At 45.2% G+C, this 27154-nt stretch overlaps 2 protein-coding genes across 17 annotated transcripts in view; one reads left to right on the top strand and one right to left on the bottom strand.

Moving 5' to 3' along the window:
* LOC114791327 (rap guanine nucleotide exchange factor 4-like) overlaps nucleotides 1–8363 on the bottom strand; it is a 28659-nt gene extending 20296 nt beyond the window's left edge. Inside the window, exon 1 of one of the 2 annotated variants that reach the window (XM_028982091.1) lies at nucleotides 8143–8363. Coding sequence is in view for 1 of the 2 variants with exons in the window: in XM_028982090.1 (XP_028837923.1) it covers nucleotides 3920–3987 (68 nt within the window). In the remaining variant the exon portion in view is untranslated. Of the gene's footprint in view, nucleotides 1–3919; nucleotides 4051–8142 lie in introns of those variants that run through there. The other variant, XM_028982090.1, reaches the window with a different exon arrangement.
* ppp1r9alb (protein phosphatase 1 regulatory subunit 9A-like B) lies at nucleotides 7857–27096 on the top strand. 15 transcript variants are annotated; one of them, XM_028982077.1, is made up of 21 exons: nucleotides 8475–8610; nucleotides 8702–8753; nucleotides 9551–11336; nucleotides 16914–17046; nucleotides 17381–17501; nucleotides 17637–17741; nucleotides 18575–18737; nucleotides 19166–19294; nucleotides 19554–19607; nucleotides 19701–19930; nucleotides 20208–20304; nucleotides 20793–20895; nucleotides 20986–21134; nucleotides 21231–21519; nucleotides 21594–21648; nucleotides 21784–21855; nucleotides 22190–22379; nucleotides 22939–22983; nucleotides 23975–24091; nucleotides 25478–25666; nucleotides 26247–27096. In XM_028982077.1, the coding sequence occupies exons 3-21, from the start codon at nucleotides 9714–9716 to the stop codon at nucleotides 26397–26399; spliced, it is 4017 nt and encodes a 1338-aa protein (XP_028837910.1). In that variant the 5' UTR covers nucleotides 8475–8610; nucleotides 8702–8753; nucleotides 9551–9713; the 3' UTR covers nucleotides 26400–27096. The 15 variants fall into 15 exon arrangements, 12 of the variants coding, with proteins under 12 accessions (XP_028837911.1, XP_028837910.1, XP_028837912.1 ...); XM_028982078.1 differs by lacking the exons at nucleotides 8475–8610; nucleotides 8702–8753 and adding an exon at nucleotides 7857–8162; XM_028982079.1 differs by lacking the exons at nucleotides 8475–8610; nucleotides 8702–8753 and adding an exon at nucleotides 8798–8941.
* The last annotated feature ends 58 nt before the right edge of the window (nucleotides 27097–27154 follow it).

The following is a 27154-nucleotide window of genomic DNA, read 5'->3' as shown; positions in this document are numbered from 1 at the left end:
AGTGCAGAACTATAAACATATTTTAAATGATTTTGGATTACAATTCATTTCATTATCTATGCAAACTAGGTGGTTTAAATTGAATGCAGAAAAATGAAAAATGTAGGAAACTGCTTAAAATGCTAAATTGTCCTTATTCTTGTAAATAAGTCAGTATTAAACGACACAGACAGAACTATTGTTACTATTATTGCTCAGACATATTTTACTGCAGGCTCAGAAAATGGCAGAAAATGTTCATTTTTTCTTTATTACATTCCAACCTCCTCAGGAATGAGCACGGACCCATGGGCAACATCTACGGAGCCCCTGCTGCGATCAGACCGTAGTTGGGTGTGAGTGTAAAGGAAAGCGGGAAGGGAAATCGGTCACGCTGCTATTTCTTTGCTCTCGCACAGCATTAGTGCTAATCAGACACACATTAAGGGAAGTAGTTTTTCATTCACTTTTTAAACTCACACAGACACACAGAGAAAGGAAAGGTGGCATCACAGCTCAGCAGAGAGCGAGACGATGGCAAAATGAAAGCACTCGGTTGTGGCTAATATATGACTGGACATTTTCAGCACACAGACACTTATATTCATATCACCAAAAAAATAAGCACACCATGCAAGTTGGCGTGCTTTGGTTTCATTAGTACATCAGCCTATAATATTTGGAAATTAAAAAAGACATTTCTCTTTCATTCAACCTTAGCTACTGTTGTGCTGATGTAATTGGTGCGGACTTATGGCTTTTGTCTAATTCCGCCTCTGGGCCGCAGGGAGGCAGTCAGGCAGAAGCGGCTTGCTGACCTTGACCAGACATGTTGAAAGGTTGCCAACTGAATTAATAAGCACTGGATCTGTGGAATTTACTGACATGGTTAACAATGTTACTTCGGTTTTCTGCTCTGTTTGAATGAGAGAGATTGATAGCCTAGTCGGAAGTGCTTCTCATTTTAAAAATAAATGGGAGAAAATTAAAAAAAGAAAAGGATGAAAAGGGGAATAAGACTGCTTAAAAACAAGTAATTTATATTTTAGCATTACCACAGTTCATGTCTATTAGGAAGAGCTTTATAATGAATGGATGAGAGCACAGGAGAAAAGATCTGGAACATTCAACTATTAAGAATTGTATGGAGGGTAAACAAAAGAAACAAACTAGAACTGGGCAAAATGGCCTAAAAATAATATTGTGATAAAATTGCTCTAGACAATATACACTGTTTACACTCACTGCTCCTTTATTAAATATTCATATTAAATCATTTGTTCTTTACATAATTGAATGTGCTGACAACAAAATCACACAAAACAATTATCAATGGAAGTCCAATTTATTGACCCTTGGAGCTCAGGATTTGGAGTCCCTGGATCTGTCTTCTCTTTGAGACATGGTGCAGCTGGGTTTTTAGAATTGTCCAGCATTCGTGGGCATCCTACAGGCCTATTCCCGCCCAATCATGTTAGTGGACATATCGCTAACACCCCACACACACACACACACACACACACACACACACACACACACACCTGTGCCCCGTGGAATTTTTGCTAGCACAAGCGACAGAGGGGAGCACGAGTGGAAGTGAAAAGGTGTCATGGTGCCCATGATGTGACAAATGTTTAGGCAGCTCAAAAAGACGGACAAATCTAAAAACTCGACCAGGCGAAACTTCCAGGCCTGGAAGTTGCGTCTGGGGAAAAGAGGACGTCAGGTCAATCTAAATGAATCCAAATATCAAGTGGGCTTTCACTTATCTCCGTGGATTTGTGTCTCTCCCGGTACAAAATGCGCATGTGTCAGGAGAGGTTTCTGGATGGGCGGGCAAACAAAGCTGTCGGCTTTAACGGGGCAGAGAAGCGAATCATGCTTTCTGTTTAATAATGACCATAACATTAGGATTTATGTTCACAATGTTGTCATTTACTAAATTGCACATCGAGTATGTTTGATATATCACCCTGCAACAAACAATTAAAAACATCTAATTAATAAACTGCAGGTTCATCAAAATGCATTCTTGTACATTTGGCCTGTCCCACTGCTCTGTCCCGTGTGTGTGAAATCGTGCTTCGTGTGCTCGGATTTCAAGTGAAAGCTTATGTGCACTTTTGCATGTTTGCCTCCCAGCACCGTGAGTCACACAAACACACACACACACACACACACACACAAACACACACACAAGCTGCAAGAGCATCACAGGCACTCACAATGTCCCCTTCTCTGTCCATTACTCGACAACTAAGAAAAGACGGCCATGGTTTTCATGTCTCTGTGTATCTTCAGGTACGCCTGAGGTGGAAATGTCGCAGACAGGAGGCCTTCCTGTCTTCCGACATCTCCAAAGCATATTGCGTAACCTAATGTCATGTGGCCAACACCCTCACGTTAAAAACAAACAGTAACACGCATCCTCACACACAACGGTTCAAATGATCTGAAGCCCACAGAGAGCTGAGAACCTGCAACCAACGAAGCAATCAGCCTCCTGTATGGTAATGCGCTCCTAAAGTGAATCCACAACAATTCAATCCACACAGTGTGTGACTGTGAATGTGTGATGCACAACAGGACATCAACGTGTTGCTTCTGATGCGGCAGTGGTGGCCTAGCGGTTAAGGGGCCCCGTAATCAGAAGGCTGCCGGTTCGAATCCCGATCCGCCAAGGTGCCAGTGAGCAAAGTACCGTCCCCACACACTGCTCCCGGGCGCCTGTCATGGCTGCCCACTGCTTACCAAGGGTGGTGGTTAAAAAGCAGAGGACACATTTCATTGTGTCACCGTGTGCTGTGCTGCAGTGTTTCACAATGACAATCACTTCACTTGCAGGTGTCCATGTCTTCTTGTGCGCCGATTTGTTTGTTTTCATGACTGAAAGATTGTTTGACGTTAACATACATGACTACAGCACACCGACCAATCAGCAGACAGCAGCATCTGGGCTGGAGTGAAATTCAGGTCCTTTTAATTGAAATGTCAGTTCCTATCCAAGCTGACATGTAATATCTGGTCACCCCAGTTGCTGGAGCAACGTCATCCTCACCACTAGCCCGAAACATAACCACTGTAATAATTCCAGAGAAAAGCTGCGTCCAAGTGGTCAGGAAACTCCTGCTGCTCCCATTAATCCCTGGGAATCATGGAAGAGCGTCAGATAAACGAGGAACCGAGGCTGTCCTCGGTGTCCTCCCCCACATCCGACTGGCTGGTGGTCCTGTACAGCCGATATGCTGCAGTGGGCGTATTGATCTCCAGTTTAAAAGGCTTGAGCGCTGAGTGGTCTCGGACGTGGGAATGGTGGTGACACGCCTTGCGGTGACTTGCGCTGACGCTAAAGTCTTTTTTTTTCCGAAGTGCCTGGCCGTTGAGTGGGCTCCAGATTCCATTACCAACACCCAGTCCCTGTAGCACCTGAAGCAGAGCAGCGGCTCCAGAGTGAGCTCACGTTTCACATCGCCATGGCAACCTGCCAGGATGTTGCAGAGTGGAATGGAGTGGAAGTCTGCATTTGTGGAGGTGTTGGGTGCCACACACTGCTGTACTAAACCACATCTGGCAAATGTCATTTCAGGAGTTCATTTAAAATAGAATTCTCTCAATATACTGTGTAATGTGTTTTTCTTTCTATTAACCTGAGCAGAGTGGAATGACTGTACACACCCAGAGCCTTGCACACACACACACACACACACACACACAGAAAAGAGAGGGATAGAGTCAGTGACTCATGACCCTGCAACGAGGGGTTGCCGCATCTCTCTGTCTCCTCTGCTTCATCCTATTTCTCCATCTTCACCAGCTCCACCCGCCACAGCCGTCGCCGAAAAACGCCACGCCGCGAGTCTGGCCGCGACAAGCCGCGCGCACGCGGGACAATAGCGCGACAGTGTCGCGTCGCGTCGCGTCGCGTCGCTGCGCCACCCACCTCTTGTCCAGGCAGACGATCCACTCGGAGGACGCCGCCGGCTGGGCGGACGTGTGCACCGCGACCATGTCGAGACCGAGGCGCTGGCGACGGCGGAGGCTGCCGGTGAATCTGCAGTCCCCCAGCCCAGCCCAGCCCACTCCACTCCACGCCCCTCCCTCCCGACAGCGTGGTCCTGCCGTCCTCCTGGTGACGACATGACGATCGCGAGGAAAGTCGACGACAGACACAAATGCGATAATCGGTGCAGCAACGCCGAGGCTAACGTGCATCGTTTATAACGAGCTCGCATCGTGGGATTACACGCGTGGTTTATACACAATGCGGGTGGAAAGGCCCAGACACTGGGCGGGATGCGGTCACCACGGAGATGGTGCTGAAGCTGCAGAATGAGATGAGTGGGAGGTTCAGTCACATACTGCAAGATCCCCATGGCGGTGTGTGTGTGTGTGTGTGTGTGTGTGTGTGTGTGTGTGTGTGTGTGTGTGCATTTGCCTGGAGGCTGAGAGTCTTCTTATGTTACATGACAGGAGAGCAACAGACGAAAATACTATACAGTCATGACCACCCCTGACACACACATACATATATATTCTTAAAATTACAATATACATTAAATATTCACAAAACTGAGCATGGCAACAGTTTCCATTACACTCATGTAACAGTTTCCTTTTCAATCAATAAATAATAATGAAAATGCCTTAACTATGGAAGGGTTCGGTCCTAGCAGCTCATCATGTCAAAGAAAGTGTGCTGAATGTCAAAAAAATCTAAATAATAGACCGATGAAAATGTGTATGTGTTTTTGTAAATATATATCTAGAAATGATGTAATCTAATGTTTTTATGAGACTATTTTGTACAAACAGACGCTACAGTGCCTTTGTTCACTGGGAATTCAGGAGAGCTGAACTTGATATTAAGGGCTTCATGAGGAACAGTCAGTCAGAGGCGGTTACTGGCTGAAGAGCAACACTGTGGTAATGTGCCTGTTTTTAGCTTGTGTGGGTTGGTAGGCAGTCTGTGTGTGTGTGTGTGTGTGTGTGTGTGTGTGTGTGTGTGTGTGTGTGTGTGTGTGTGTGTGTGTTTGTGTTCAGCAGTCAGCGATGGCGCCAGCTGTGCGTGACAGATGTGTCACACAGCGTTAATAATGTGTTCTTTCAGAGCATCCCAGGATCCGAACATGGAGGAGTACGGAGACGCACCGTGTGCCACCGTGTCCAAGCAGCAGAACAAAAGAAACAAATACATAAGCTTTTCATTCATGGTACACAAAGCACACTCAGATGTTTGTGTCAATATAAAGATCTCTCCTCAAATCTTCACATGCACATCTTCACCCCAGAAGGCAATAGAACGGGCCCGACTGTGGTGATGGCACCACGAAATATGTTGCTGTGTCTTCACCCACATTAAAACTGTCCCTGGACAGCACACACGTGACTTGACGGCCACTAGATGTCAGCATCGGCCAAATGCTGAATTGCACATTTCATAGCTCTGTAAATTATTATGTCACATGGTAATTTGTGCTGGGGGCGGGGTTTCGACGTTTAAATGAATGACTATGCAGTGAAAAATAAAACTGAAATCTTTTGCCGGTACGTCCTTATTACAGTAATGGCTGCTGTCCAGGCATGATTCACTAGCAGTTGACCGCACACAGTCACAGCGGATTTAGCCTGGAACTGGAGCAACGCATTCAGCACTAAATGCACAGTGGTGACTGTTTCTGCACCTAAATAAGACAATTTCCCAATCTAATAAGTCCAACAGGACTATACCTTCATATGTGGTTACTATAAAATATATAATCTCTTTAGGACTGATAGTAAATGCACATGTACAATTTACTCTCAATCTGTAAATGTTCATGGCAGCTGAGATAATGCATGAGGAACAGACTTCTTCTTTTTTAGACAGTACACACATTCCTAACAAATTGCAATGCCGTGCTTATATTAAAAAAGTTTAAGCTTTGGAGCTCTGTGTAGGACAGGACAATACAAGTATCGGCCATGGAAGGAATAACATGGAGGACGCCTTCACACAACTTACACAAGTCGGGGATTTATTACTAACACAACACAAAGCATGCATCATCACATAACTCAGGACATACATCTGGTACAAATAGCTTTACAGCTTTATACAAAACAACAGGTGCACACAATTGGGATTCAGGGGAAGACTGTTCACCATAAGCACCCCACAAAGGCAGCTCATGACAGAACCTTATGATGGAAATTACGCTCCAAAGTTTATGGTCATGTAGAAATGTTAGATGGAAAGCAATTGTTTTGTGCATTAAAATGGGCCAAAACTCCAGTTCATCTTGTAAATGACCCCGGTAGAGCCTGAAAGGGATGTTAATGATGGAATATTGGCGTATATGTTGAGAGGAGCTTCATTCATAATTAGGTTTCTTTCATTGAACTGCATTATTATTATTATTATTATCCAGCTCTGAAGTGTATACTTCACCACACTCCAGGCTTATTAGGCTGACACAGGATTTAACAGACCATTAGGCTTGTTCATTCGAAGTAATCAAGTTTATTAAAATAAACAAGAGCACTGACATGTGGGCAGAATGTAGCTTCTGAATTTATTTATGAAACAACAGTACATGATTTTCCTGTATATGTGTTTGAGGTATGTATAGAGGATACGGTTACGCTCTAGGTGCTTAGCAACGCTGTATGGTGACCAGTTTGTTTCTACTGCAATGTTGCATATTTCCATATTGTGGGACTGATGGTGGGACAGATGGACAGGCAGATAGACTGTCAGCCATTGTGGCATGATATTTAAAATGAACAAGTGTAGGCAGAAAATCTGTTCTCCTCCCCTAAAAATAACGTCTTTTTGTGTGGGAGCCGCTCTTAGCTAATGAAGGCCAGCGCCTGGCCCGGGAATAGTTCTCACAATGAAATATGTATTACTGCAGCCCCCCCATGGGAACGTGCAAAACTGCTAAAGTCCTAAATACGGAGGAATAGATGCGGCCATCTGTCTGCTGCTCCGGCTGCCAGCCTGAGTTTACAGCCTCGGAGGCAATGTTTACTCTGCCCCGATCGACCGCCACCGCGTGCTGCGGACTTCGCAAGGCTACAGGCGCGACCTGTTGCGGGGCGTGGGAGGGGGCGGTGCCACCGCCTGGTAATTGCTTCATCACACATGGCTTGAGGCAAACAGTAAGCATACGCAGGGTTACCGGAGAGGATCACTCGCGCTGCACATCCCGGGCTCTCCCCCTGAGGGAGTCACATGCCCACTGCCACGGCAACAGTGTAGATGTGACTGTCAAATCATTGTCTGCATGCTTTTTTCTTCTTTTGTGTCATCACATACTGGCTGCCAGTAGCTATTAGTGGACAATGACAGGCACTGGTGCGCACTGCTTTCATTCGAACAAAGCCTCACTGCTAGATTTCGAAAGAACATACGTCTAGGGCCGTAATGATATCCATGTTTAATGCTGTGTGCCAACGCATTTTATTATGTTCAGTAATGTCCCGACAAGGACGCATTCAGAAATAACTATATATATCTAGCATAGCACAAGTGATCATATTCCATGACGACGAGGATCAACTGGGAATCAGACAAACCAGCGTATCATTCTGATCCTCTGGTGCAATTTTTACTATGACTGCCTGGTGTTGGTTAAGCGGGTCACGTCACAATTATTCAAGGACCTGGGATCACACGTAGAGTGCACATGACGGACTAACTTTCACCGTTCAGATGCCACAGCAATTCGGAAGCCCCCTTTAAACTGCTGGACAGAATACAAATCATGTTTTGTTTTTTTTTTCCACATCCGTTCAACTTCTCTCTGGTCCTTTTATTCCTCTCACAGCCTCTCGTTCCTCACACACTTTGATTGGGTGATATTTTTATAAATCTAGGTCCTGGGGCCACCTGGGGAAAACAGCTCCATGTATTCAGGCCACGAAGAGACTCGTCCGGTCTGAAGGACGCTGGCAGGCCGTGGAATTGCCTCCCGTTACCCACATCCCAACCGCACGGGAGAAAAAGGCAGATAAAGAGGAACACTTGGACAATCCCCAAAACATCTGCTGAGAAAAGGAGGCCGGCTCCATGGCAGCATTCAGAAGCCCTGCGGATGACTCCGGACGTGGCACGAAAGTCTCCTCTCGTCGGCTTGTGACCCACCACCGCTTAGCGCTGTAGTTACAGCGTCTGTGACTCACCTGTCTACACCGCTACCAGCGTGAGTCTTTCTGTTCCTTCGTCTTGTCTGTCTGAAATTGTCTATGATGCCGAAAGCGAATTGATGTGGACTGCGTGGCTAGCGGTGTGTTTTCTTTATCAGGCCCACTTGATATCAGGCCGTTTCACAAAGGCCCATCGTGTACGGCAGCGCAACTAGTGGTACAATTATGGTGTAATGCTCATCTCACACTGCTGATCGAGACAATGTACCCGGGATTAGGAGAGCTAATCCACTTTCGATGCGTATCGGCCACCGAATGACATCTGCCAAGACCTTGTCCCTGAGCCTAAGCTTGCACAACCTGTCGCGTGAAAAGCCTGGCCATGCAATTTTATTGCATATTTATTTGTAAACCAAATAAATAAACCATAAGCGTAAACGTACATGGCAATTTCATTCACAATATAGGTGACATAAGGAAGCATGGAGAGGCGGCCCAGAACATGTATGTACCCCGGGGACCAGATTATTATCTCTTTTTTTTTATCTGTTCTGCGCAAAAGCCCTGCAATGGTGACCTACTTGTTTCTGTTTAGAGGATAAATGGCAAAGACATGACACTTCCAGCACCCGCTGAAGCCCACCCAGGTATGCACTTCCGTTTCGACAGCAATTCGGGCAGGGCAACCTACATTGAAAGTCAGGGTGATGAGTGCTGCTCAGGGTCACCAGGATCCGCAAGAGAACCCCTAGGCTTCTACAACCCTAGAATTCCTTGATGACGGATGTTTGGAAAATTTATGCTCAACCTGCTGTAAAAAGAGGACTGACCAATTGTATGTGTTGTTTTTTTATTCACCACTTTAAGATCTAAAGACGTTTTGGGGTTTATGTTGGTGGTGATGGTAAACAGTGATGGTTGCCAAATTTAGCCCGAAATCTGTGTGAAAATTAAATCCTAAAACATTCATCAAATGTCTCCGGAAACTGAAGACGACTTAACCTTTAAAAAGCCTCCAAACTGGTGTCCTGTACACATTTCCAACAGGACACGTCCCACGTAGCTCACAACGAGCGGGTCCCGCGCTCGCGCGCTCCCGCGGAGCGCAGTCGTCTGGCGCGCGCCTCGGCACCGTGCGCGCGCGCCGCGCTCGCGCAGATCCGTGCGTTCGGAAGGAGGGGACCGCGCCGCGCTCGCGGGGAAATAAGTCGCGACCCGAGGGGTGACGTGCGCGGGGGAGACGTGTTTTTCGTCACGGGCCGCGGGTAATTCGCCCGCGTTTTCGTGTTTAATGCACTAACCAGGGTTCGTTTCATCACTCGCGGCCAAAGTGCATCCACTGTCGAACGAAGCTGGAAATGTAGTTCTACGACTGCAGAGCGCATGTGAAAGTTCGTGTTTCTCGTTTCAGTGCCGTGATCGTGGCGCATGGTTTTATTTGCAGGTGATCGCGATGTGCACCCTGGGGCTCCTGGAACCCGCGCCGCCTGAATGAGGGCAGCGTGTGCAGTTGAAGCTGAAGCGCCTTCCTCGTCCGCTTGGAGTTAGTTTTTATTATCATTAATGATTTTTTTGTCTTTTTGAAAATTCCAACTTTGACCGGGAAGATGATCGAGGGTGAAAGCGGCGGCACCGGCAGCACCGAGCGGGCTCTCCGCAGCGCCTCCCCGCACCGGAACGCGTACACGACGGACTTCCACGCGATCAAGTGCTCCTTCGACGGCGCTAAAGCGAACGGGCCCGGCGGGTCGCACCAGGGGCCGAGGGGCAGACCGGCGGGCGCCAGGGGCAGCAAGATACAGAACAACATATTCCTGCAGATGGACGGTCAGCACCTCGCCAGGGCCCAGTTCGGTCCCGGCTCTCACAAGAGCACCTCCGGGAGCGAGGACGTGGACGTTGACAAGGCCGCCCTGGCCCAGAAGTTCTCTGTGACCCGGAAACTTTTTGAGCAGGCCGTCTCTGCTGAAAGACCCGCCGCTCCTGCTAAAGCCGCGGTCCGTCTGCCAGTGGATGGGGGGGCCGAAGGCCGAGGGGACGCAGAGAAGGAGCAAGTCGGGGGTGGCCGTGATACGCCAACACGCACGTCCGGCTCATCCACGAATGCTGGTCCCATGTCCAGAAGGTTGGAGAGCTTCATGCGGGATAATGACAACGAGGACGTCCAGTTCAGATGTGAGGTCCCAACACAAGCTGACAACTTCGGGGACTCTCTTGAGACCAATGGTCTTTCCCGGACATCTTTTACACTCATGCCAAGATCTGCAGGGAATGTCGGCTCTCTTGAAGGACTTTATGAACCTTCCACAAAAGAGAATGGGTACTGCGGGACAATCTCTCCAACTGAGAGGTCTGAGAGCTCTGGACACCCCAGTCCAGACAGCAACAAGAGTTCTGAGTCCAAACCTGCCACCAAAACGCGTGAGCCCCCAAGTCAAAACCATGTTCTGGAGACCACTGTAGAAGGAAGATCTTCAAATGAACTTGAGGAGGAGCGAGCAGGACTGCCACCTGCTGCAAAGACCTCAGGTATGGACACTGTAAGGGCGGAGCTGGTGGTTCTTCAGAACGAATCATCGGAGAGTGAGGGAAATGAGGAAGAACACCTGGAGGATGATGTGTTTGAGGAGGCTGGACCTGAAGATCCGATTGGCGGGGATGTGGCCCAATCTGTAGAGCAGGTAAAGGAATCAGGAAGTGGCCCATGTTTTGGCAAAAGGGAGCGGAGGGAGAATGCTGAGAAGGAGCAGTGCCCAGCTGAGGAGCTTCCTGGAAAAGTAGACAGGCATCAGGCAGAAGAGAGCATGCAGAAAGAGGAAGAAGATGGGGAAGAGGAGGATGGTGGAGAGAAAGTTGATGAGTCTGATGATGAGGTGACCGTAACTCTGCAGAAAGAAGAGCAGTCGGAAGCAGCAGGCAGAGAGGAAGTCTCAGATGTGAATGGGGGGGAGGGAGAGGGGGACAGGATGTGCGAAGGTGAAGAAGAGGATGTTGCTGTGGAGGAGGATGGGGTGAAAGGGTCAGCTGTGATCTGCGGGATTGAGAACGCTGCGTTTGTGGATGACCGAGAAAAAGAGAAGGACCTGGAAAGTCACCAGGTGAAGGATGAGGGCAAGTGGGACCGTCCCTCTCAGCCGGGGCCTGAGGTTTATGAGGAGATACCTGGACTCTCAGACGAGGAAGACTCTACGTCAACGAGGAAGATTAGCTTCTCCACCGCACCCATTAAGGTACGATTGAACCTCCATTGCACGTCGTGTTTGTGTGTGTGTGTAGTAATGGCGTCCATTACTACTACTGGCTGAGTCTGTTGCCTTCTACCGTCCTGACAAGATCTCACATGCTTGTGGAGGTATGTGGCTCAAGAACTTCAGGTGATGCAATCGCTACACGTTCCCGTTCTGATTGTGCTGTAGAGGTGTGTGTGTGTGTGTGTGTGTTCCTGTCTGAGCTTGCCAGAGCTGCTACTCGTCTTGCGTTCTGTCTCCACGTATGGCGAATGGCAACCCCTAGGCTAAGCATTTGAGGGCTCATCAGCCTTTGTCCCATTAGTCATCAAGCTAAATAAGTCTTGCTGTTTTTAATTGGCCTGGAGCGACAGGAGCCGCCACTTATGACCTGAACAGACCATTCAGAGTGGTACACGTCCTAGTTTTAGCGTTTTGATGCTGGCTGATGTTTAGAGTGCGTGGATTTGAAGAATCGGACAGGAAGTGCATTATACTACCAGTCACATGGCTTACTTTTGGAGCACCAGAATGACAAGTGTGTGTGTGTGTGTGTGTGTGTGTGTGTCTGTGTGCGCGCAGGCAAAAGAAAAGAAAGGGGAAGAAAGGCCCTTTCTGTGTCGATGTTTGGGAGGGAGGGAGGGAGGAAGGGAGGGATTATGGTCTCTGGACACACTGCAGCGGGGTGTTCGAAAGCAGACTGGGACCCGGGGAACTGCACGAAACGAGATATCCTGATAGGAAGTTTTTCTCATTGGAGATCCATGGTGCGTGGCTCATAGTATCCAGCAGTGAACTATTGACCTCGTATTCACCCCTGAGTGTAAGTCCTGGGGTGAGACGGGCTGAAAGGTGTCTAAATAACCGTCTTGCTCGAATATGCAAACGCTGAGCGCGTGTTTCTGGATGCACACACGTGACCCGCTGTTGTGGCAATAGATCCCGGGTCCATGTTAACCAAACAAGGTCCCTGAATTCCATCATGGGCCAGTGGAACCTGAAATATCCCACGTTATGATTTCCCACTTCCACAGTGAAGTGCAAATTTCACCCTACTGGCTGTTTAATGCGGAGGAGAAAGCCGCTTCTCCTTAGTCCTTTCCTGTGTTAGCAGCATGCATTTTGTTGACTTTTATAGATGATCTGCTGTCGCCTCGCGACCTGTAGTTTAAGAATTCTCCATCGTCATCGTTATTTCAGAGATGAGGGTTGACTCCTTTTTCCCACTGTCACAGCAGTTTTGACCTCTACGAGTCCCAGTCAACATCTTTTCTGCGTTCTTCTTTGCACACCACCTCGCTTCTGAGTGAGTGGGCTCGCCCTGGTTTATTTCTAAATGTTGTTTGAGAGGTGGAATCAGGCCGCATTTCTGCCGGACTCACCTTGATTAATGCCTGGTTTAGTTTTGCATGTTAATAACCGGATTGCAGTTTGTTGCATGTGCGTTCACGATCACATACACCACAACGTCTGCCAGGGACAACCTGGAGCTGGTCTGAAATTTCATTTTCCATCTACTGATGTGGGTTCAGTAGCCTTGAGGGTGGCACAGGTTCAAACCCCACGTACTGCCATTGTGTCCCAGAGCAAGACCGGTAACCCAGAGTTGCTCCAGGGTGACCGAACCTGTAACTACCTGTGGTGGATAAAGGCTAAATGTCTGCTAAACGCTGTAAATGTGAAGTTGTAAAAAAAAAATAGTTTTTTTTTCTTCGAATTTTTGGATTCTTCAGTAAGGTCTCCCTGGTGCCAGCTGACTGGTCCCCCCCACTGGTAAAGGTTGCTCCTTTTCAGTAAAAGGGGCTTTGGGGTGTGTGGTGCTCTGGGAAGAAAAGGGGCATTGTGCACCGAGCAGCGTGGCAGCGCTCCTCCATGACGACAAGAACTACAAAAGAGGAGAGGGAGAGAGAAGAAGGCTGGTATCTGAGAAAGAGAGAGAAGACATTTTAGAGGGGAAGGGGGGTGTGCAGAAGACTGAGGGTGGAGCTGCTTTCTTTAATTCTTTTGTGTGGCAAAAGTGCTCTGTGTTTTTTTTGTCTTCTGTATTTTCTGTTTTTTTTTCTTTCTGTATTTATTCTAGGTTTTCCTATCTTTTTTCATAGTGTTGAATCTGTGCATCTTGCAGGCCTCGTTTCTGACCCATTTAATGAAGGTTTAATTCAGGTCGGGCCCGGCCAAAGGGACCTTATGCTCCCATGTGCTGCTTTGGCAGAGCAATGTTCACAAGTCTCAAAATAAGAGCGCCCGAACCACACCAGCACAACCTCAGCACCTCTCATGAGTTTTGCTACCCTGATAGGTCAACAGATCCAGCTATCAGGGTAGCAAAAAAAAAAAAAAGTCACAGGTTCAAACCCCTGAGCAAGACACTTAACCCTGAGTTGCTCCAGGAGGACTGTCTCTGTAACTGCTGAATGATAAATGCCATAATGTAAATGTATTATACTGATTGTTTCTCGCTTTGGATAAGGGCATCTGCCAAATTGTGAAATGACTATCTGATTAGCCTGTGTGAAGTCAATGTGAGTGACTGTATAGTCTCCAGCACCCTGCGACTCTGAATATGTAGGACGGACCAAATATGAATAGGACCATGACTGTATGCTGCTCAGTCAAACACTAATAAAATAAAGTGTGTAGATGTCGTTGATCCTGCACCAGTTCTCCTATAAGTCAGATGTGCAGGTCTGTCTGGGCTGAACACTCCAGGGCTTCCCAGTGTGACTCTGTGTCCTGGTGTGACTGCCTCAGTTCCACACAGTCCTGCTCCACCGATCCTGACTGATACATACTCTGGCCCTGTGAAGAGAATAAGATTCTGTTGTCCTGAAGACAACCAGACTGAAGGCCATTGCACTCCACTACAGTTGTGGCCACAAGTTTTGAGGATGATGCAAATACTGGTTTTAAAAAAGTTTTTTTATTATGGCAATCTGCATATACTCCAGAATGTTATGAAAATTGATCAGATGAATTGCAAAGTCAGTATTTAGCATAAAAATAAACTAAAGCCAAAATAAAACATTTCCACTGCATTTCAGCCCTGCCACAAAAGGACCTGCTGAGATCATTGTTTCATAAAAAGGGCTTCACAGGCAAGGATATTGCTGCTACTAAGATTTAGGCGCAATCAACAATTTATTAGATCATCAAAAACTTCAAGGAGAGAGGTTCAAGTGTTGTGAAGAAGGCATATCAATATATACCATATATTCCTCACATCTACATATAAACCTCGCACATTCACTCACTTTTTCCTCACACAAATACTACTTCTGCCACACACGCATTCACATAGTTTTTCGTGCACATCACATATTACATTTTTAAAGAATATATGGTGTATGTGTGAGGTTTGTATGTGCGTGAGGAACATATGGTCTATGCCCAAGGTTTGTATGTAGATGCGTGAGGAATACATGGTGCATGTGTGAGGTTTGTATGTAGATGCGTTAGGAATATATGGTGCATGTGTGAGGTTTGTATGTAGATGCGTGAGGAATACATGGTGCATGTGTGAGGTTTGTATGTAGATGCGTGAGGAATATATGGTGCACGTGTGAGGTCTGTATGTAGATGCGTTAGGAATATATGGTGTACGTGTGAGGTCTGTATGTAGATGCGTTAGGAATATATGGTGCATGTGCGAGGTTTGTGTGTAGACACGTGAGGAATAGATGGTGCATGTGCGAGGTTTGTGTGTAGATGCGTGAGGAATAGATGGTGTATGTGTGAGGTTTGTGTGTAGTTGTGTGAGGAATATATAGCGTATGTGCGAGGTTTGTGTGGGCCCATGGAACCTCTCCTGGTTCACAGTCAACTGTGTTACCAACTAGGCTGCCACCAAACCTAAATTTTGTAATCTGACCCATCACTTTCCATGTCTCATGTGATTTTAGTATATTTACATTTACATTTATGGCATTTGGCAGACGCCCTTATCCAGAGCGACTTACAACGTGCTTTCAAGTTACCATCAATGAAGAGATCAATTCCGGTTCACTAGGACCCCAACTATGAATACATCTATTTATTCACTCTGTTGTAGATTCTGTACACAAGTTCGACAATAAGAACGTCTAATTTAATCTAAATATTCTTTAAAGAGGAAGGTCTTGAGCTGTCGTTTGAAGGTGCTCAGTGACTGAACTGTTCTGACCTCGAGGGGAAGTTCATTCCACCACCGAGGGGCCAAGATGGAGAAGAGTCTAGATGAATGTTTTCCTTTTAACTTTAGCGATGGAGGTACCAGGCGAGCAGTACTGGAGGCTCGGAGTATACGAGGTGCAGTGCAAGGTATAATAAGGGCTGTGAGGTAGGATGGTGCTACTCCATGTTTGGCTTTGTAGGCCAGCATCAGTATGTTGAACCTGATGCGTGCAGCTACTAGGAGCCAGTGGAGGCAGCGTAGCAGAGGGGTGGTGTGGGAGAATTTGGGAAGGATGAAGATCAGTCGTGCTGCTGCATTTTGTATTAGTTGTAGAGGTCGGATGGTACATAGTGGTAGACCAGCTAGAAGGGAGTTACAGTAGTCCAGTGTTGAGATTACTAAGGACTGAACCAGTAGTTGGGTGGCCACGGTTGACAGATAAGGGCGGATTCATCTGATATTGTAAAGAAGGAATCTACATGAGCGGGAAAGATTGCTGATGTGAGTCGAGAAGGAGAGTTGGTTGTCCATTGTTACGCCAAGGTTGCAGGCTGTTGCAGAAGGAGAGAGCTATGAGTTGTCCAGGTAAATAGCAAGATCCTGATGTGGTGAAGAATCTGCTGGAATGAATATTAGTTCAGTTTTGGTGGGATTGAGTTGGAGGTGATGGGCTGACATCCAAGACGAGATGTCAGTTAGACATGAAGAGATTTTGGAAGCAGCATGTAGATCAGAGGGAGGAAAGGAGAAGAGGAGTTGTGTGTCGTCAGCATAGCAGTGGTAGGATAATCCATGTGAGGAAATGATCTCACCAAGTGATCTTGTGTAGAGGGAGAAAAGGACAGGACCTAGCACCAAGCCTTGAGGGACACCAGTGGAGAGTCTACGTGAGGTAGAGGTGGATCCTTTCCAAGTCACATGTAAATGTAAATGTAAATTTTAGTATATGTGTCCTCCTTTAGTATATACAGTCCTCCTGTCTGTGGTACAGTTTTGATTGGGATAATCTAAAACTGCCAACAAGAGGAACAGAGGATCTGAAGCAACATCATTGTTATAGACATGGCATTGGGCAAAGAAGTTCTCAGAGTTATCTGTCAGATTGAAAACTGTCATTAAAAAAGGCTGCCACCATCCTAAACCTAAATTTTGGAATCTGACACATCACTTTCCACGTGTCGTGATTTTATTATATGTGCAGCAGTAGCACAGTTCAGTGTATTTTTCCTGTAGCTACAGTCAGAGACGTGAAGCCTTTAAACGACCCTCTGTCTTAATGATCATTCACTGTGTGCGTGTGTTCTAATAATTACCAAAAGGTTATAATATATAACATGTTATAAATGTTATGTTGAGATTCCATCCTGCTTGGCTGAAGCCAGTGAATCCAGATACTGTTTCCTCCTCTTATCTCTCTCACTGCCTCGCAGGTGTACTGTACGTACTCGAATGAGGAATACGACCGGCGCAATGATGAAGTGGACCCCGTGTCGGCCTCAGCAGAGTATGAGCTGGAGAAACGAGTGGAGAAGATGGAGGTGTTCCCTGTGGAAATACAGAAGGGTGCGTACAGTTAGTCTCTTCCACTCGTTTATGCCCTTTCCCTTGTTTTGCGCTTGCATTGTGTCCTTTGGCACGTTCATGTACTTTTCATTTTCATTTCAAGTTTTTTAAATTGTTTGCTAGGAGAATTCTGCACAATTCATCTTGACAGAATACTGGTGATGTTTCCCCCATTTCTTGGTTTCATGTTTCTTTTGTCATATGCAGCTAACAATGCAACATTTGTGCACCTCAGCCTTACTTATGAAGAACAATTAAGCTGAATAAATTCAGGAAAGTAAAATGTTAACAGCCAGTATATGAAAGTTGTTCACTTTTCTCTCTCTTGTTCAAGGAGAGGGTGGTTTGGGTGTCAGTATCATTGGGATGGGAGTAGGAGCTGACCAGGGCCTTGAGAAACTTGGCATTTTTGTCAAGACCATCACCATGGGGGGAGCGGCGCAGCAGGATGGCCGGTAGGTGGAGGAGGAGGCGGGGCCAGTTACACCACATAACAAGACAGCCCCCCCACAAACACACACACACAGTCATATGAGTCATTATTTGGTTTTTGATCTTCCTAATGTTCCTACCTCTCTTTTCTTCATCAGGATTCATATAAATGACCAGATTGTTGAGGTGGATGGAGTGAGTCTTGTTGGAGTCACTCAGCTGTTTGCTGCCACCATCCTAAAGAATACCAGGGGACTGGTGAAGTGAGTTTCTGTTATTCTGAGTTCAGTTTATATGCCTGATATGTGGTTTTAGAACAAAAGGCTCTGCTATTGTTTCTCTCTCAATCCTCCTGTCAGTGGTACAGTTTTGATTAATCTAAAACTGCCAACAAGAAATGGAAATTACAGACAGAGGATCTGAAGTAACATCATTGTTATAGACATGGCTTTGGGCAAAGAAGTCCTCAGAGTTATCTGTCAGAGTGAATAAAGAAGCCTCATTCTATGAAAACTGTCATTAAAGAATTATGCTGGTGTAGTCTGTTTTTGTTCATTAGCACAGCAAACAGGCAGTTATACAGAGTCCAGAACCGACATGTTTTGACAGTCAAATCTACATGTGTTTATGGAGTTCTGTGCCTTTGTGAATATGAGAAGGGCCCAGATTCCACCCACACTCTCTTTTTAGATAGCATATGTCCTTGACAGTCAACAGTTCATTAATGATTGATCAGTAACAGGGCAAGTGTCTTCGGCAGTGTATGAACACAGATGAGCCACACCTCTGCTCTGTAGATGTATTATTCACGCTGTAATTTGGGTTGGGCCCTTTTAATGTGCGTTGCTGTTATAAACCAGGTCAGCCTGTCAATCATTGCCAGCCTGTGGTTCGACAGGAGCTGGAAGAATGTGGAGTATGTAAACATGGATTGAACTTGACTGTACTTTTTTTTTTTTTTTGTCCCTCTGGTAAATGGTTTATTAGAACAGCTTCCCCACCCTGTTCCTGTCCAGAGTTATTACACATCAGGCACACCTGCAACAATCCTCTCAAATTACTCAATGCATACTACATTCACTACGGTCTAACGCAGGTTCCTGATTGGTCGGGAGAAGCCTGGAGTGGAGAGTGAAGTGGCACGTCTCATCAGAGAGACCCTGGATCAGGAAAAGAAAGGGAAGGACCAGAATCTGGACCATCAGAACCAGGACCAGTTACAGGAAGTGGAGAACCATTCTGGCAGTTCTTCTATGGAGGTCAGTGTAGGTCACACCACAGCCTAGCTGCTGATGGCCCGACAGTCAGACAAGTCAAAAATGAGAGGACGTTTGTCAGTGGTTAGGATCATCTTCTGTGTTTTGAGAGGTGAGATTTGTTTTTGCCTTACATAAAATTTGCCTTACAAAAGTTTTTCCTACTTCTTCACCCCGTAATTTGAGATGAAACTGGGTTAAAAAACTAGGCTAAAGTCAACTGTCTGCCAGAGTCCTGTCTTGTCAACACGTTCAGAGCTCAGTCTGTATACTGTAAACACTCTGCCAAAGCAATGTGCTACAGAAATGGACTGACAAGAGCAGTCCTTTCACCACTGCACTCTGCTTGTTCATTAAATGGTGTTTTGGATGATCCTGCAGTTAGCACTGATATGTGTTTGTGTGTCTGTGCACATCTCTTTGAACCCAAGCAGCATGAACATATGGAAGTGGAAGACAAAAAGAAAGAGGCACAGGAGGCACTTGAAGAGATGGAGAATCAAGAGTGGTCGCTGCCTGAGAACGTTGACCCTGCAGAGCTGAACAGAAGATTTAAAGAGGTGATTCAGCATCACAGTGGCTTTATACATGAGGTAGAGCTGAACGATGACCAAGCCGAAGACCCCCATCTCCATTATTTCTCAAAAAACGGGCCATCATGCTCTAGACTTTATTTCTTTTGTCTCATTCTTGCTTTGTTCTGTTTTTTTTTTTTTTTGAGGTCATTGAGATCCTTCCGGGTGTCTGTGACTGATACATGCACATAACATTTACATAGTGTTCTATTTCCTTCATCATTTGTTTTTTTTCCCTCTTTAGCTTCATGAGAAGCACACCTCCACCCTGTCCAACTTGAGGAAGGTGAAGGAGCGGGTAGGCGGTTTCTTTATTTTGTTGGGTTAAGAATGCAGTTTCATACATTATCTTGTATCTGACCGATGTGTGATTGTGGTGTGGTGACCTCAGCTGCGAGTGTGTGAGGAGCAGAGAGCATTGTGGGAGAGCCGCGGTGCAACGCTGGAGCAAAAGGCGCAGGAGAGCCAAGAGCGCATGGAGAGGCTGGAGCAGTACTGGCAGGAGTCCCAAACGCTCTGCAAGACCATAAGCCAACAGCTGAGAGACACGCAGGAGCAGCAGGAGACCCTACAGCTCAAATACAGCAGAACCAAAGCCCTGCTGACCGAGCACCAGCAAAGGTGAGGCGACTCATTCACACGCACTAACAAACGGAAATGCACACGGTCTCAGCCCAGGTTTAAAGCCAAATAATAATAATTTAACATTTACCTATACATACTTTTACACAAGTTTCATAAATAACTGTTGTTTAAAAGGCCTCCCTCTATAGCGAGTCTTTATATAAAGTCTCATTTCACCCCATCCGTCTTCTCGGAGCGCATCACCTCCAGTTTCTATTATGGAATCAAGTTTGGGTTTTTAGATTTAGTGCTTGGTTCTGCACACTGTGTGCAGGGAGGCTGATTTCGACAAGTTAAAGGAGGAGCTGAACAGGACACTGCAGGACCGAGATGGGGAGTACAGAGAGAAGGTGGCGCAGCTGCAGCAGCAGGTATGTACACACCCCAAAACTTGGGCTCCTCGGACCAAGTGCTAGCAGCAGGGTGTGTTATGTGGCGTTTCACACTTCTGGATATATGGGTGAGCTAGTGAATTGCCAGTAACCTACAAGCTACTGTTTATGAATCCTGAAATTGCATTATGGGTGCATACCTTGGAAAGGTAATATATCATTCAGCACACAACTAAGTCCTGAAAAATAGAATACGCTAAAGAGGTAAATATACTAATTAAAAGGAAAAACATTCTACTCACGCTATTAGGTGGTGAACACCTACATAGATACACACTTAATAAAAACAGCAATGACTCAAAAGGTATAATGGATAAATTACTAGATTAATTAAAATATAGAATATTAAATATAAGTACTACCTCAAAATGTTATACTTATAATAGCAAGCACTGAAATGATTCATTATGACACTCACAGCTCACAGGGTAGTGATGGGAGATACATATTCATATTTTTGTGCTCAGATTGCTGCTTTGGAGAGTAAAGTTCAGTCCAACCGGCAGCTCAGCAGCCCGGAGTCTGTGACCTCAGACAGGAACGGCCACTTTGCTGACGAGGTCCTTTCAGGTACAGAGTAACTTCGCTTTGGCGTCTCTGCAATGAATGATCTCTCAAAATATTTACAGAAAAAATGAGAATTTTCTTTTGGCTCCTCAGACCCAGATTGGAATGAGGCAGTGCCCGAGACAAACCGATTGGACTGCAGCGCTCATCGCGCCAAAGCTCAGCTGGCACAGATGTCTCGACGTCAGCGACCCTCGCGCCACAAACTCAGAGAGTCGCTGAAAGGCTACTCCCAAGTGGAGGTCAGACCTCCACTTACCTGGACCATAATGATCCCTCGACCTCCTCATTCCAGTACTAATGGACTAATGATTGTGTTTGTGTGAATGTGTGTGTAGGATCCAGAGGTAGGAGAGAACTCATCGTTGGAGCCCAACAAGAGACAGTCGCTGCTGGAGAGCCTCTCTCTGCCTGTGCCCATGACTCAGCTGGAAGGGCAGCAGAGAAGTAAACGGGACCCTTCTACCTCCCCCTCCATCTCAGCCTGCACATCTGAGGGTGGCGTTCATAGCCCCAACCCCAACCTGGCCCCCCCTAAAGACACTTCCACCCCCTCTGGTCTTCTACACAGCCTCCGAACACGACGCTCCAAGAGCAGAGAACAGAGCAGGAGCAGGAAGAGTAAAGGTACCTTCACTGGAGTCTCTCAGAGAATCTGCATATGAAGTCACACGATATAATAAAGCCTTGTCATGTTCCAGATGACGGTGACAGCTCCTCATCAGGGAAAGCCAAACGAAGATTCCCAGACTTCAGGTACTTTTCCATTCAAAACTCTATACAACACAGCAGTGCTGTGATGTAATACGATGTATTTATCAAAAAAAAAAAAAAAAAAAAAGAATAAATTAAAATATAAATAATTATATGTTTATTTTCTGTTTTCCCTAGTGGACTGAGGAAGTCGGGTGGCAAAGGCCGCAAGCAGGAAAAGGATGTTCTGATGGGATCTCTTGAGGGCAGGTGGTTTGCTGTGTTCAGACTAGCCTTTTTTATCATGTCTGGAGAAGTAATTTTCACTGTGATGTGTAAATTTACTATTATTATTATTAACTGCAATTTTTTCCATTGTTCAGTTAAACTGAATTCAAGTGCAGATCTTCCCAGTGGTAGTGGCATTGTTAGTTTAGTTAAACATTTACTTAAGCTAAATTTGTTGAGAACCTGTGTATAGGTTGAAAAACATGAGGCAGGTGATACCAGACTGAATGAGTAAAGTGAGTGAGTGGGGAGATGGGTATGGTTGTAGTAATGTGGTTTAGTAAGTCATCTGACATCTAGTGTCTGTCTGTCTCAGGGGCTCTGGAGGTCTGCTGGATGTGTCGAGTGGGAATGTTTCTCCCTCTGGCTCAGTGTCTTCTGTTCCCTCCTGCATGCCTTTCTCCTGGTTTGGGGACCGTGATAGGGAACGAGAGAAAGAGCAGTCCCTTTCCAGCAGCAGTCTGCCACACACACCCTCAGACACACACCGAGAGCAGCATGACAAGGTGAGACAGAGAGTGGGCAGATGAAATCATGCACTTTATAAAAACACACTACCAGTCGTATGTTTGGCCGCCCACAATGGAGGCAATATTGAAGAATCCATTTCAAGAAACAGATAGTATATTTAGTATTCCAATAGAATGGAATAGAAACCACAATTTTTTTTAAAAATTAAATTAATAAGCTAAAAAAAGAGGTTCCGGTTGATAGATTGTTATATTTTATACATAACATATTATATTTTAATCAAACAAACCAATCAATTGAGAAGTAATCGCTCTAGATCTGATGCAAATGAATGTTGCTTGTTAACCTTTTAGGCTTTGAGATTTGGTGCCTTGAGGCTTTTACATCATCTACTAATCTGTATATTTACTGATTGTAAACTGCATTGCTGCCAAATTCTGTCATCTTTTGTCTACCAGCCTGATGCACATAATGTTGTACAGTTTAAGTACCTTGTAAATGAACAATATGAGAACAGTAAATATGAACAAAGAAAACTGTTCAAATCTGTGGCCTCAGAACTGGGACCATGACATATTGTACCTTCTTGAACAGCATCATCTGTCCTGGCCCTCTCTTCTCTCCCATCCCTTCGATTTGGTACAGTATGGGGTCGTTTAGCTGAGTTAGTAGATGGTAGAAACCCCATGCATCCTGTCAGATTAGTAGTTGCAGGTAGTCCACTAACACGCTGCTCGCTCCTCTGTTACACTGCATGCATTCTCTCATGTTCTCTGCTCAGTCACCACGAACAACTCAGTGTAAGTTGAAACTCGTCAACTTGTGTGACGCCCTCAGACACTGGTGTTTATCATGAGCACCAATAGCATTTCTTTCGAAAATAGTTCTGTTTTTTTCCACCCAATATTCTATAAAATGGAAAGCATATGAGAATTCTTAAAACCATAGGAACAGTGACATGACCAGTAAAATACATAATCACTTTATTTAAGCATTTAACCTTAAATAGTTTCTTACACAATGCACAATTCTGTGCATGTGAGAGGGATATTTCCTTTCTCAAAGTGCCATGATTGTGATGCCATAGATTTGTTCTGGTTTTCTAGGAAGTGTATCTCTTATATGCTCTGATTTAGAGGCTTTTGGGGTTACCATTTCATGGCTTCTTTCAAGCCCCTTTGAGCTGGTCCAGATATCAGACTGCTCCAGATAACAAATTTAATCAGTGCTTGTCAAAGTGGGATAGTTTCTCCTCCCCCATTAAGTATCATTCATTATTGATCAAAAATGCACGGGTGTTTAAATGTAAATAAGACATTTGAGAACCCCTGTCCTACATTTTATGAATTGACCCCAGTTGCTGGGTTGTTTGGGGATAAATAGCAAAGTACTGAACCCTGGGAATTTTCTTTGGATGCAGCTGAGCTGCTTTCTGTATTTGTCAGACAGGAGGTCCAGACAGGTCTGAGTCTTCATCACCACTGTGCTCTATAGTATTAAACTGATCCTAGACCAGCACTGAGGACCACCACCCAATCTAATCTGGTGTCACCCAGTCTAGTTTTAATCTACTAACAGTCCATTGGAACTCCTGACTGAAGCTCTGGTTGACTTGTTGGGCTCGTTGCAGAGTTTGTCTGTGAATGACGATTCCAACCCAGGCAGTCCTCGCTCTGCCCTGGCAGCATTATTGTCCGAGCCCCATCTTGCAGGGCGCTCGCATGTCCTCACCTTCTCCTCCAGCGAGGTGAGTGACTCTGGGTGACTGAGGGTTGCTGCAGCATGCCTTTTCATCTGGCAATGCCGGTGTGTCATGGGTTAAAACTAACCATTGGTGTCTGTTTATTTGTTTGTTTATTTATTTATTCATATTTCTTTTTTTCGCATGACTCTTTTTGCTGACACTACAATGTTGAAGGATATGTCCATTGTGTGAACATTTTTAGTTGACTCCACATGCTCTATAAGATCCACCCTGTTATAGAGACATAGCCTCAGGCAACAATGTTTAGCAAGTAGGTGTGGTGGGAAGATTTTTTTCCAATTGTATTGAAAGTATCCCCCCACCCGTCCATTCTCTCCCTGACCTCTTTCTAGCAGCCCGTTCTAGATTAGAACCTGTCCTGGTTACAGCTCTCTGCTGCGTCTGCTTCATTGTTTCAGTCTGTCTGCTGCTCCAACTCAGATTCACACATGGGTCATTTATAAACTGCCAGTCTAGAACCAGTTTCTATATTTATCGTGTTCTATAGTTATAGTTTCTGTACTGCATTGTCTGCTTAAAGTGAAGGCTGTATGCTGAGCTAAATTACAGACTAGAATGGGGTCTTTAGTTTGGCCTGTAGTTATTAATTAGGGGTGCACCGATACCACTTTTTTGGAAAACGAGTACGAGTACTTGCATTTCAGTGCAAGTACTGAGTGATACCGAGTACTTTACAGGTTACAGCTTGAGTCATATAATTTAACCAAAAAATACAAGGGAATATTTTGGAATTAAGAACATTTATTTAAAATGAAAAGCATGTTGTATGCAACATATTACAAAATAAATAATTATTTTAAAAAAATTCTCTCGTCTATCCACTGGGAGGTTAGGCTAATAAGCGACACGGGGCTAACACTGCTGGTCCAAATATCTGTGGTGAAACTAAACGCAGAGGAGGCTTGTAGTAGGCTGTGGATATGTTTTTTCACGGAGTCGTGTAGTTTAGGCAGCTCCGTGTCAGCCATGTAGCGGCGGCTTGGGACATCATACTCGGCGCCTGTGATTAACCCGTTACACTCATATTAAACATAGACATTTCTCAGGCCGTGGTATCGGTCCCCGGTATCGTGGGACTTTTAACAAGTACATGTGGTATCGAGGCCGACACCAGATACCGGTATCGGTGTATCCCTATTACATTTACATTTACATTTACAGCATTTATCAGACGCCCTTATCCAGAGCGACTTACAATCAGTATTACAGGGACAGTCCCCCTGGAGCAACTCAGGGTTAAGTGTCTTGCTCAGGGACACAATGGTAGTAAGTGGGATTTGAACCCGGGTCTTCTGGTTCATAGGCGAGTGTGTTACCCACTAGGCTACTACCACCCTGTTATTAATTATACCTGCATGGTTATTTCAGACCCTGGATGATGACACACCCCCCACAGGAAAGGAGTACCACTGGCAGAACCGTCCCCTTTCTGAATGGACCAGTCAGCAGGTCTGCCATTGGCTCATGGGCATGAACATGGACCAGTACATTGCAGAGTTCACTGCCAAGGGAATTGATGGCCAGCGCCTTGTGCGATTGGACAGCAGTAAGCTCAAGGTGGGGAATTTGACAAAATACTGAGAAGACTGGTGATCCCAGAGGCTTCACTGCCACCTATAGGAGAATATAAGGCTTCTACATTGAGCATGACAGTGTTCAATTTAATGGTTGTAGTACTTCTGTAGTCTCTTCAGAAACATTGCAAACATTGTAATCATGTTTTATTGATTCTGTTATTTATTCTTGTTAACATAAAGTTCTTTATGTGAAGCACCACTGGGCCAGTACATTTACCGTTGCATGTCATGTGTTTAATAGATGCACTGTGCTTTTTCAGCAATTGATTTCTATAATTTTACTTAGGGTTGGACTTGTGTGTTAAATGAGTGGTCAGTGGTCATGCTGAGGTTTGGGGAAAAATTATTTTGAAATTTTATTATTATTATATTAATAAGAAACAGTCATTGACTGACATTGACCCCCCTTTTATAATCAATCAAGTGACACACTTGCATGAATGAACATTGCAACATTCAACTGAGTATATATCTAAATGACCCTGAACTTTTGAACTTTTTTTGTGCCCTTAGTAAACTGAAAGAATGCTCATTAAGTTCATTTAAACATTCAATTACAGGAGCTGGGTGTGTCAAGCCAAAGGGACCGTTCTTCATTGAAGAAAAAAGTAAAGGACATGAAGAAGATGCAGGAGAAACTAGAGAAGCGGATGGCAAAGAGGGAGACCCGGAGGGGCGGGGCACGGCCCACCAACGCCGACACTTTTTGCTGAGGTCCTTCTCCCTTCAATACCACCACTACCACCAGTTCTTAGTTGAAGAATTCCAGTGCTCAGTGATTTTCACTGGATTCACTCTGTGCACAAACAGCAACTTGAATGGTTACGTTTTAATTTGGCTCCTATGGATGCATGACACACACACAGACTCCTAAGCCTCTACTCTTGCATTGTAATTTACTCAGCCAACCATTAGGTGGCTCGATTGTAATTCATAAACAGGTTATCAGCTTCACCCATACTCAGAACAAATAGTAAAAAAAGAAAGTATTCCAGAGTGAAACGCTGTCCACACCTGCAGGGTCCATCTGGTAGAGGATGTGAGCCTTTGGACCACTAGCATTCTGCAGCTGGGGTATTTGCAGCACTTTATTTGTCTAAACAATGTGTGCATACAAAGACTTGAGTATTTTTATCATCCTGAGATGAACAATCCCATTGTTTGAAGAGTTTAATAACTTAATTGTAATAAATTGGGCACTTGTCAGTGTACACTTAATGACAGGATAGGGAAGTAAATGTCTTTTTACTGTTGTGTTTTATAATAATAATAATGATTTTGTATCAAATTAAAAATGACTGATGTACATATCTTCTATGAAATGAATGTTCAGCAAGCACTGTTTTGTCTTAAGGTGTCCATATAGTGTGACTGTTTTACTTGTGAAATAAATAAAATGTGTTTTATACACATGGTTTGGAACTGGTCTTTCACGGTTCGAAACCTGCACTTAAGAGCCCTTTTATGT

Source organism: Denticeps clupeoides, chromosome 5, assembly GCF_900700375.1.
Source record: "Denticeps clupeoides chromosome 5, fDenClu1.1, whole genome shotgun sequence".
Classification (NCBI taxonomy): domain Eukaryota; kingdom Metazoa; phylum Chordata; class Actinopteri; order Clupeiformes; family Denticipitidae; genus Denticeps; species Denticeps clupeoides.
This window is presented reverse-complemented; position numbering and strand designations above follow the sequence as displayed.